General features: G+C 43.3%; 1 protein-coding gene across 11 annotated transcripts in view; it reads left to right on the top strand.

Annotated features, from left to right (window-relative positions):
• The window catches only part of abi1a (abl interactor 1a), a 57396-nt gene that overhangs the window by 34444 nt on the left and 10511 nt on the right, over window positions 1-12441 (top strand). For 3 of the 11 annotated variants that reach the window (XM_088919734.1, XM_088919729.1, XM_088919726.1), the window contains exons 4-8: window positions 2036-2050; window positions 2997-3097; window positions 3954-4094; window positions 6172-6272; window positions 10021-10104. In XM_088919734.1, coding sequence (XP_088775860.1) covers window positions 2036-2050; window positions 2997-3097; window positions 3954-4094; window positions 6172-6272; window positions 10021-10104 — 442 coding nt within the window. The remainder of the gene's footprint in view (window positions 1-2035; window positions 2051-2996; window positions 3098-3953; window positions 4095-6171; window positions 6273-10020; window positions 10105-12441) is intronic. The other 8 variants (XM_088919735.1, XM_088919731.1, XM_088919727.1 and 5 more) reach the window with 3 other exon arrangements.

Here is a 12441-nt window from a genome sequence, read left to right as displayed (position 1 = left end):
TGTACTGACTGAACACAAAATGGATAATACCTTCGCCTACACCGTTAGGGACACCAGTAAAAATAATTTCTTATGCTTATATAGCGCTTTACAGGTAATGGGGATCCCCTCCACCACCACCAGTGTGCAGCCCCACCTGGATGATGTGATGGCAGCCAGAGTGTGCCAGCACACTCCCCACACACCAGCTCTCAGTGGGGAGGAGAGCAGAGTGATGTAGCCAGTTCAGAGATGGGGATTATTAGGAGGCCATGATTGATAAAGGCGAACGGGAAATTTAGTCAGGATGCTGTGGTAACACCCCTACTCCTTTCGAGAAATGCCCTGGGATTTTTAATCGCTAGAGGGCGTCAGGACCTCGGTTTTACGTCTCATCCGAAGGGCGCATGGACTTCCAAAAAAGGTGTAGCTCATGTGTTAGGCAAATAACCCAGCCTGCTTAGGGTCATTATAAAAATGCTCACCTGGCCCTGTTGCCTAGAACTGGTTTGCATGGCTATAAGAAGAGACCTTGCTAGCTTTGAAAGAGGGGTGATTGTTGGGAAGTGTTTAACCTGCTTCACTGACCAAGAAAGCTCACCTTGCTGAAGCTGATGTTTCATGAGCAACATGTCTAAGGTGATGTCAACAGGGAACTCTGGAACATCAGCCACGGGCAAGAGCGGGTGAAAGCGCAGACTCAAGATTGTGATGTGTGTGCGCTTTAATTTGAAATGCAAGGTAAAACAGGAAACAAATGCAAATTTCATCCTGGGGCATGAGCATCCAGTTTGAGCAAAAACAGTTTGCAGAGTTGGGATACCGTCATTGAATAGCAGTGCACAATCATTCCCGATTTTTTTTTTTCGTGCTGTCACAGTGTTTTCTTTCTGTCTTACCTATATAGAGCTGACGGATTTGGTTTAAGATGTGGCCTTTATATTTTGCTGCAGTGAAAGAAGTTCAGAAAATCCTGACTAGTTGATCAGGGGTATAAGGAGGCACTTCATAAAGTCACTATTACACGCATGCCTGTATATAAATTAGGTGTACACAAAGCTGTGCCTCATGATCTGCAGCCTTGAATCTCTTCTGAGAGCTGAGGAGAGGCTCAATTATACAATTAATGAGCTCACTAAAGTAGTAGTTGGGCTTATAGGTGCTCATCTGTAATGAAAACCAGCAGATTCCATAACCTTCCAGGACTTGGAGCAGTGTTCTACTGAAAATTAGTTTGAGTGCTAATTGTGCCACGTTTTATTTATCTTGTGCATGCAAGTGCTATTTTAAGTTGAGCACTATTCTCACATCCTATTAAGGTCTAGATTTCACATTGACTTAAAACCACTCTGTCACGTTGACAGTGGTGAGTGGTCTAAAATCTGTTATCTGTTCCATGAAATACGATGGACTCATGCTGGCCACATGAGATTATTAAAAATTCATAATTTGACGTTTGCACATCATCCAGCAGTGTGCTCGTTTCAGTCACAACTAACAGGAATCTGAGGCTTGATTTACTATTGTGATTATTTTCCAATCATAAAGGAAATGTAAAAAAATTCAAAGTTTTTGATCAAGTTTTATTACAATGGTGTTACTGAGTAATAGTGATTTTTCTGAATGGTTACATACATTTACCCACACAATCTACATGGCTGTTTTTCTTTATTAAAAATTGAGGGCCTGCTAAGTCTTTCCTGTAGAGTTCCTCACAGTATCACATCAGTCTTGTCAGACACAATTAGTATGAGTAGATATTGCGTAATATGTGTAGTACTACACAACCATGGCAAAAACTAAAGGAAATTAAACTTATAGCTAAAGATAGATAACCCCTTGAATTATAAAGGTTTTATTTACAAACAAAAGCATTTAAGCCCATAAGTGTGTACTTGTATTATGTTTTTAATCTCTGATTTTTGCGAATGAGATATCATCTTTTTTTGCCATTGCTGTGGAGGCTGATGTGTGGAGCTCAGGGCTCTTTTTTTAACTCGGCTGTGGCGTTTCTGACATGTGCTTTCTTTTTCTTTCCTTTTCTGCCCACGTTAAGTGGCTAAAAGCCAAGGTAAGAGCTGTTTCTCACCTGACCCGTAGTGCCTCAATGTATTATTTATAGGCTGCTGGAACTTACAAAACCTCGCCTCCCATTTTTCATAACCGCTTTGTACGTCGATAGGTACAGTAGAACCATCGTAGTCATAATGTCTCAATGTATCTTCCCAGATATGTTGACATTAAACCCGTTAACCGTCCACATAGTGCTTCATTCCAAGATTGAACTGGCCATTTTGCTTATCTGTATTTTCTATGGGTTTCCCAGATAAATGGATTTTAAAAGTGAAAAGTTTCGGTGTATCCTGTTGTGAATATTGATTGTGCATGCTAAGAAACTGCAGAGGGGAGAGAGACACTAAAGCATTTGGGGATTTTGATGAACTGCAGTTTCTTTTACACTACATGCCTAGAGTGCTTTGGACAGTAATTCAGTCTGCACGGTGTTAGTGTTGATTCTGATCAAAGTGCTTTTTTTGTTTCCTGGCAAAAATCATTGACAGAAGACATTTCCATAAAAGCACACATGGTGAGAAGCTTATTTCCATATAAATGACGGATTGATTTAATAAAAATAATGGTTATGAGAATGAAGGATCTGATTGCAGTGGGAATTCTGTCTCAGGTGAGCAGTACAATGTATTTTAATCTTGAGACTTGGGTCTAACAAGGCTTTTCTAAGGTAAATTTAGCTGTGTCATATCTTTATCACAGTTGGAGGTTCTACACACCTTTTCTGGGTGACCTGACACCACCATAGTGGAAAAGGTTAACACGTGTAACGTGTACAGCTTTTCAGTTATATCAAAACCGTTCTGAGAAGGAAGTGCATCAGGTCATGAATTTGTATCTGGGAAACGCTGCTTGGCTTAAACCTGTAATCAAGCTTGACTCTTGATTTTTTTTTTTTTGAGTCGGTCATGTCCCCTGAGTTTTCTTCTGAACCGTTTGCTCTGCAGCACGGGAACAACCAGCCAGCTCGGGGAGGAACACTATCGAGGACCAATCCACCAACACAGAAGCCCCCTAGCCCCCCGATGTCAGGGCGAGGGACTCTGGGGTAAGCGTGGGGCGTGTTTTATATTTTTATATGAATGTGGCTGATGTTTTCCAGGGCTACTTAGTTTACTGCCATAGTCATGTGACACATAAGGGAACGTTATTAACGTTTAGGTAAATGTAGATTGCGGAGTGATGCAAGAGAACGGTCCACCCCATTGCAAGCTACAGCACACAAAAACAAACCTGAAAGCTCTGGTTTTGGAAGAGCCGCTTTGCCATTTGGGTGTCCTTGTACATGTGCACACTCGGAGGAATGGCCTACACTGATAAAACTGAAATGTTTTTGGTAGTGGGACTGAAGGCTTCAAGGGGAACTTGATTCAAGTCAATCTGAGACACTGACACAGCCAGCCTCGTGGGCTTGAGAATGGAATATAAAACATGAACTGGTGAACACAAAGTGCATTTCACACAAGTATATGGGCATCTGGCACAGGCTCCTCCTGGTCATGTTTTTGAAGCAAGAAATTGCTAGATGAAATGCTGGCACTAAATTGCTAATAGCGACCTAATATGTGTTTGAAACTCTTCCTCAAATGCATTTTAGTCTTTTGTTTGTAAATCTGATACTCAGTCTTGCACGAGGCAGGTGTGTATATCCTGGATGTGTAGGTAGTAGGCGGAGGCTTTCGCAGGTGTTCATTCTGTTGTGGGCTCTGATGGAGGGTGAAAACTTCCATTTTAGGGTTTAACTTCATTTTTAAGACAAGGTGTTTGGGTGTCTCTACTTCACTGCCATGGTTCAGTTCTGGATTATAATGTGTTCAGTTCTTAATACTTTTTCTATGTTATTCTTTTTTTTATTATATAATCAAAATTTCTGTATGATAACTCTTATTTTATGTCTTTGCCAGACGAAACACGCCCTACAAAACCCTGGAGCCTGTCAAGCCTCCCACTGTTCCCAATGACTACATGACAAGCCCAGCCAGGCTGGGCAGTCAGCACAGCCCTGGAAGAACAGCGTCGCTCAACCAGAGACCAAGAACTCACAGGTAATTGGGTTTCTTCACTACTGCCGAAAGCTGGCCAGGTAAAAATGATTGGAAATGCAGGGATAACTCTTTACGTATGTTTTCCTCCTGAACTTGGATTCAACTGCTTCTTCATTACATAAGGATGTTTGGCAAGCAAATTACATCACCAGTAATGCAAATTAAAATATGATGCATGCTAGGTACACATGCCCTTCATCGGTCCATCCATTTGCTGCCCATTATTACATTTCAGGGTCACAGGGGAGCCGGAGCCTCTCCTGACAAGTAGTAGGCGCAAGGCAGGGCACACCCTGGATGGGTCATCAGTACATCACAGGGCACACACAGACACAGACCCACTCACCCCTGGAACCAGAAGCCAATTAACTTCCACTTTGTCTTTGGACTGTGGGAGGAAACTGGAACACCCAGAGGAAATCCACACAAATACGAGGAGAACATACAAACTCCATGCAGATAGCACCCCAGATCCTGAGGTGAACTCAGGGCCTCGGCATTGTGAGGCAGTAACGCTAACTGTGCTGCCCTGATTTCACGATGATCATTGTTTTTGTTCCCTGCTGACCATCTGCACTACCCTTGTGGACCAGCAGGGGTCCACGAACCACAGGTGGGTGGGCAGATGTAGCAATGAGGCGGAGAGCACAAAGTCTCTAAGGATGGGTGTGATTAATATCACACACAACAATAATTTCCTGTAATTGTTTCAATTGCTTTTAGAAAATACTTGAGTCATAGAGAACAGTCTCTTCAGTACAAGGTGTTGTTTTTAGGAACTGTATGAACCCTCTTAGCAGTTTTGCCTGCCATGCTATAAAGTGATCTCACTGCTGAAATTTGAATGAATACCTTGGCAAATATGTTTGCTGAAGTCTGTAGAAGATCTTCTTTCTGGGTAGTGTGTTAAAAACTTTTTTTTAGTGTCCCAGATGATTAATACAGCTTTTTTGCTGTCCAGTGTGGTCATGATAGCCCACAGTAGGTCCTATGTTAGGTTTCTCCTAGGCAAAGTCTAATAAGAGAGCTTAAGTCAGTAGCTATTAACCAAATTGCTCATATTGTAGCTGTTCATCATGTTTCCAAACTTGCAGTTTTCTGGGATTTATCAGCTGTTGGCCAAATTCACTGTCAGGGAGCTCTCTCCTCTGTATTAGTAGAGCACCAGTGGTAGCTGGTAGTTTGAATTATGAGAGAGGTTTGCAACTCATGGTGACCTAATCTCATCTCTGGGTTTCTGAATTAATATTAATATATTAATAAATTAATTCTGAATTTAAAAATTTCATGAATAAATTGTTTTCCATTTTAGTAATAGAGCAGATGCCATTCTAACACAGGACTGCATTTAAACTATTGTAGTGTATACTGAGGTGGCAGTGTAGAGTAGTGGTTAGAACGCAGGGGACCTGACAGTGGTTGTGGGTTCAAATCCCAGTTGGGGTGTGCTGTGCTCTTGAGCAAGCTACTTCATCCATACTGGTCCTGCAAACCCAGCTCTAGAAATAGATCCCAAAACTTGTATGTAAACAAAATAATTCTCTCTTTAAATAGGTTTGGATAAAAGATGAGACTAGGGCTCATCCCCCAATGTGGAAATTATGAGCTCTTATGTACTGCATAACTTTACTGTATAATTTATTTCAAAGCTAAAATATACTCTAGTAATACCAACGTGAATGGCGTGTGTGTGTGTGTGTGTGTGTGAGAGACTGCGACTGCGACTGCGTGTCTGTTCCTTGTGGGGTACAGGAGCACTTTGCATGTGTCACTGGGTGTCTGTTCCTGTGGGGTCCAGGAGCTCAGTGTCTGTGTCCCCCTGTGGGGTCCAGGGCGGCTCATTGTGTTTGTGTGTCTGTTCCCTGTGGGGTCCAGGAGCTCTGTGTGTGTGTCCCTGTGGGGTCCGGCGGCTCAGTGTGTGTGTGTGTCTCTGCGTGTCTGTTCCCTGTGGGGTCCGGCGGCTCAGTGTGTGTGTCCCTGTGGGGTCCAGGAGCTCTGTGTGTGTGTGTGTGTGTGTGTGTCTGTTCCTTGTGGGGTCCGGGGCCTCGGTGTGTGACTGTTTGTGTTCCCTGTGCAGTGGTAGCAGCGGTGGGAGTGGGAGCCGGGAGAACAGCGGCAGCAGCAGTATTGGCATTCCCATCGCCGTGCCTACACCCTCCCCACCCACACTGGGACCCGGTAAGGCCTGCGCCTGCTCCGCATTCAAACCTCACCCTGCTTGCATTGCGGGACAGATAACGCACAATGACTGGATTAAATAACTCCAACTTTTTTACATTTTCTTCATTGCTCGATATAGATTGTCCAGTGATGGAGGGTTAATCATTGCTATTTGAGCGTGGGTTTGAGGTGCTTAGGAGTGCTGACACAATGTCCTCAGTCCCTTCCCTGCTATGTATTTGCTATGTGCTTAAATAAGCTTTTTACATTTCTTTGTTAAGTAGTGTTGAGGATGGAGACATGATCTGATCTGCTTTCAGCTTAAAATGTAGGGGATTTTGGTAATAATGAAAATAACCAAAAGCTAGAAAATTCTAGCTTTTGCCTTTTCACACAATTCTACAAGTATTTCACATCCGTCTAGCATCATCTACACATTTTAGTGTTGTACAGCTTTTGCCCCAGCTACAGGTAGGGGATAATAAAATGGGAACACCAAAGTCACTTCACAGTGTTGCCAGTACAGCCTGTGTATGCTATGGCATAGAGTGGACCAGCACCTGGAGTTCTGCAGGAGAGAGGCGGACTGTTCTTCCTCGAGAACTGAAGCCGAACGTGGGTCACATCGTGCCCAACAAACCTCTGGGCAGCCACATGTACTCTGTGGTTGGAGACATTGTCATCCTGGAAGACCCTGCTCCCAGCAGGAGAGAGCTACTGCAGCGTGGGGTGAAGATGGTCACCAGTACCATTAAGCAGGGATTAGCACTGACCTGGCCTTCTAAGAGGAAGGATGAGTGATCCTGAGCCATGCAAGGACGATGCATCCCTTAACAGTAAAGGGACACCAGACCCCTTCACTGTGGGAACCAGGCACTGAGGGCTGAAGAAGTCTAGAGGATGGTGCCACATGTCCACTTGTCCGTTTCTCGAGAACGTGGTGAAAGAGGATTCATCTGATCAGGTCACACGTCTCCACTGCTGGGTACTCCACTAACCTCCACTGCCTGTGCTCTTTGCACCACTGGTCTCTCTAACTTACATGGCCAGGACTGAAGGGCAGTTTGTGCACCGCAATCCACAAATGGGATCCCTCAATATGGAGTTCTTGGCCAATCGTTTTTGATGAAATGGCCTGCTCACACCCCAGATTGGAATTTTCTGTTGATTTAATCTGCAGTTGCTCACCTGTGTTGTCTTGGACGTCAAGTTAATGCACAGATATCGCAATCCTGGAGTCACCATTGCTCATGGAACATCAGCAAATTGCGTTGTCTTGGTCACTGAAGTTCCTGCCAAACGCACAATTATCCCTCTTTTCAAGTCACTGGGGTCTCCTCTTGCAGCCATGTGATTGGTAATTATAAGTGAACAGACTTGTCCAGTTTTTATTTTAATGTAATCCTTAGCAAACTGGTATGTTATTTCAATATACTTCGGTGTTTGTTTTACTGAAGTCGGAGACTTTGTAAATGTATCAATGCTATATAAACAGTACTGTTTAAAAGTCTGGAAAAATGTTTACCAAGAGGATGGGAGAAAAAATATTGGCCATTACTTTTCAGTATAATTAATTGATTTGGTAACTTTACAGCTTTGAGCATGTAACTTTTTCCAAGTTCTAGTATGCTATAGATGCAAATGAGGAGGTATTCCTGGGTGTAACCACAGCCCAATATGTCTGATAATAGATATTATTTTTACTAGAGTGTAGGTTGTTCAGCCGGCCAGTGTGTATGCATTGCCACAAATCAATATGGATTTCTTGCATATTGAGCACTGGGTTTCAGAACACCTGTACAATCACTCATTTTTAAATTATTGTAAGAGTCTTCGGTTCCTCTTGGTACTTTTACCGGGTTTTCTAATATCTTGGCACCCTTGAACATGCTGTTACCCCCTGTTTAATAATCTTATCACAGACACTGCTCTAGAGGTTGTCTTTTTAGTGTGTTTGTCCTCCTTATTAACTGTTTGGACAGTGTATGAGTGTTCAATTATTGGGGGGGGGTTTAATTTGAGTTGTTTTTGATATTGCTGCACTGCAGAGACAATGGTCTCATCAAGAATGCAAATATATTGGTGAATGTGGGGTTTATAGTGATGAAAATTTTTTCTGCCTCTGCTTCTTTGTACGATTTTCAGGCTTTTCAAAGCGGTACTGTAGGTTAAGTACAAGTTAGTACAGTTGTTTCCGGTGTAGGTTAAGCTCTTTCAGTGGTGCTATGCTAGGCTGTAAAGGAATTGCTGTATGGCAGGGGTCTTCTGTTCCCTGAGAGCCTCAGTCCAGTTAGTTTTATAGCTGTTAGGCATTTCAGAGTGTCTCATAAAACTATTGTATAGATGAACACTTGTGAACTGTAACTCAATTAAGCAGGAAATTTGGTCAATTAAGCTCCTTGAGGTCTAGGTGGTCTTCAGTTTTTTTGTCACAAATGATCTCTAAATTGCTCTCTTCTAAAAAAAAACTAGCGATGGAGTCAGTCCAGGTCTTTAGAAATAGCCCAGGAGAAGGGTTGGAGACCCCTGCTTTCTGGTCTTTCGTCTTCCAATGTGCTGCGCAAACACGGGGTCTTTGTCCGCAGCCGTAGTTTGTGGAAATTTGCTAATGCAGTTCCTGATGTGAAGGCTACAGTAACAAAAGGCTTCTTATGAAAGATGCCGTACATCAGAGTGAACTTTTAAAATGCGATTCATTTTAACCAATTGCATTATCATAATAGTGGCACAGCTGATTTATTCTGCACTTGCATCCAGCAGGAAAATCACCAATTAGGCATCGGACCAAATGACCACAATTAAGTAAATACTGAAGCTGTCGAAAGGGCCTGGTGAAAGGACAAAGCCCATATTTAACAAGGGGTCTTTTCTACCTTTTCACATTTAATAAATCGCTTCAGGGAGCTAACCTTTCAGCGAGCAAGGGGGAGTGCCCATGAGAAATGGAAAGGCTGGATGAAGCATCACACAGTTTTGCAGGGGGCCTTGTTATTTATGTTCTTGCAGCTCTGCGACTCCGCCAGCCATTCGCCCTAAACAGCTCACTGTTACAGATTTTTCTTTTGATCAGTGCGAGAGTTACCGCCACAAAAGGCTGCGGGGTAGCTGTTCTGCAATGATTATTTTTTTTAACGTCCGCGGCATGTATTGACAGGTTTGCTTTTGCGCAGGTTTCTCCTGCTCATGATGTTGAGGTGGGAAAGGCAAATGACCTCATGACTGCGTTGTGCCCCTACCACATCCTAAGGTGCTGCGTGAATATTGCAAAAAAAAAAAATCATGTGCTTTTAATGAAAACAAAATGTAGCGAGAGCAGCAAGGGGCAGTAACATTTCTACTTCTTCGGCTGCTGGCAGGATGAGGCCAGGGCACGGAAAGCAGAAAAGGGTGCAAGAGGAAGGAATCTTTTAGGGCAGCAAGTCGCCATAGTAACAGTTGTTAAGGTGATTCAGGAAATATTAGCTTTGTGGTTTGTATTTTCCCTTGGGCGTGAGGATTCAAGTATTCATAAAAGTTGGAGAGAAACGAATTCTTGTATTAGGGTGTAAAAAGCCCTCTTCAAATCAAAACAGCATTGTTTTGATGCCAACCTCATAAAAGCGGTTTGCCGTTGTTTTTTTGTTTTGCGAATCACGTTTAGTTGTCCTTTTTGACGTGTGAAGGCTGGCAGAGTCCTGCTAATGACCGCTTCTTGTTTTTGCTGTTGGCGTGCCTGAGCAAGTGTTTTGTACATGTCCTGACATGGATGCTGTCCTGGTTGTTTCAGTAACCTCAATGTTGGCTCCCCCCGGAGCACCACCACCTCCTCCCCCTCCTCCTCCTCCGCTCCCTGGGACAGCACCAGCAATAGGTGAGACACTCCCCCCCCACATTGTGCTGGTGGGCTTCGCTGGATAATCACTCCACTCCACTGCCTGGCTCGTCTAACAGGCCCTTGCTTTCCAGTGGGTGCAGGTGCTGGGGTGATGCTGCGGTGGCGGTGGTTCAATCGAGTCGATCAATCCGAAGTGCTTCGAAGAAGTCTCTAATGTGTCTTTTCAAATAGGGTTCAGACCTTCATGCCGTGTTGGATAATAATAAATGAAGGTCGCAACGTTACTTCCAAACTTCGGCGTTTCACCAGTGTGGAAACGCAAGGCTGCCCTGTTCTGCCCTGACATAAAAGGGGGCAAAAGAACAGCAGCTTGAAATGAAACTTTCTGGACAGCAAAATCTGTTTGGAGACCAATTTGTTTTTCAAGTTATTTTTCTGAACTCCACTGCTGTCTTGATAATGAAACATTTTAGGTTCTTTCCTTTAGGGATCTGAAAGGCTTCAGTTCTCTGAAAATAGTGTGTAATCTGCCCCCCACACTATGGACCTAGTCCTGGGTTGCTTTCAGGAATTTTATGTATTGTGCCAACAAATCTAAATCCTTCTAAATATAAAACCTAATTTTGACAGCCATTATAGACTTCTTCTGCTTTTCATACTTTTCCAGAAAGATTGAAATCCTCTGAATCTTCCAGAAGATTTGTGGCGTTCCATTTTTTTTTTCCTCCACTGTCGCTTTTAAATCTGTACTCGTGAACTCAGAACAAAAGATTTTTGTTGACGAGGAATGCAAAAACAGATTTTGTTTTTAACATCCACTTGCCATGATGCTTGAACTGTAAATGTGTTTGAAATGACTGATTTTTTTTTTAAATATATTGAGCCAAAAGAGGCTAAAAAAGGTTATGGGAAAGTTCGACGGTGCTCGGGGAAAGTGCCAATGAATCCGATACAATGTTCAGGCTGTTTTCACAATATTTCTATTTATTTTCTTTCAATGACTAATTAGACTTATTTCCAAAATTGATACAAGTTGTCCAGTTGGTGGGAGGTATATGAAGATTTAAAAAATAATTGCTTCAGAGTGCATCAAATTGCTTTTATAAACCCTATGAGCTTGTTACCTATAGATCAGCTGCCTTAATGCTGGTTTCCAATATAGATGAAGTTTTTAATGGTGAATTAATTCTGCAAAACCTTCTAAGGCAGCTTTCCTAAGACGAAGAGCTCCGTGTGGCCGTTAACTGTTGAAGAGCAAACTGCAGTTAACTGCTGCCTGGGAAAAGCAAATCCACTGCAGTACAGGTTAGAATGTTTCTGTGCTGTAGATGGTGATGGCTCTTTAATATAGCGTGTGACTGTTATGGCACTAGGACCTGGCTTCAGCAGGTTTACTGCAGGAGCTGGATATCGGAGAGGAGGGGAGTGAACAGCTGTAAGGACCGAGCGTGCACATTAGCGTCGGGCTGGAACATGGGGTGGCGACACTGGGAGGGTGCCCAAACCCCTCCCCTCCCCCCCCCCTTCTAAGCTGGTCCAGCCCTCGAGGGGTCCCGTGTTCACATTCCCTCTCCCCCCCCGCGGGAGCTACTTGTTTTGCTTATTCGAGGGCGTGGAGGACTGACAGCACACAGCGGTGATCAGGCTCCCCTGCGCGCTCTCTCAGCCACAGTGTGTGCCCAGAAAGACAGAAGGCAAGAAACGGGGTGCTTTTTACAAAAAGTCCTCTCTTCAGGCTCCACAACGGTAATAGTAACATTCATGAGAAGTCCCAAAATCTTATTGTAAGAAGAGCTGCGCCTGTTATTATGATGCAGTAGATTTTGCGTTTCCCTTGTAGTATTGTGTGGTTTGTACTGCACTTCAGCTGAGGTGACGTGCTGGCCACACAGAGCACATCAACATACAGAAGCCCTGATCCTGGTGGGCCCACTTTCTGCTGGATTCTGTTCCAAAGGGTGAATCAAGGATTTGGAGCACGCCTTCCTTGTTAAATAATTTGCACCCTTATTTAAGACAAAAAGCTCTTTAAAGGCACTTTATGATGAACGGACAGAGGCGATAACGATAAGTTCTTTTGCTTCCATCTTGTTGGTTTTACTTTCCAGCCAACTCGCCTGCGTGTGATGAATCCTGGCGAAAATTGAAAATTGAAATTGCGTTGCCTGTGGTTAAAAATGTAGACGTAGCAACAAGAAGAAGCCACAATCTCCTAGGATCAGAGTTGGGAACAAGTGGTATCTTAAGTTTTTTTAAGAAGACTGTTTTTTAGGAATTCTACAACATTAAACATTGAACAAGAACGTTTTTCAATTGAAAAATGGTGATTAAAATCAGCAGGTAATAGTGTTTGTACAAGCTCATGGGGCTTAT

Source organism: Atractosteus spatula, chromosome 6, assembly GCF_055471065.1.
Source record: "Atractosteus spatula isolate fAtrSpa1 chromosome 6, fAtrSpa1.hap1, whole genome shotgun sequence".
Taxonomy (NCBI): domain Eukaryota; kingdom Metazoa; phylum Chordata; class Actinopteri; order Semionotiformes; family Lepisosteidae; genus Atractosteus; species Atractosteus spatula.
The sequence above is the reverse complement of the archived record's forward strand: the minus strand, read 5'-3'. Positions and strand labels throughout refer to the sequence as shown.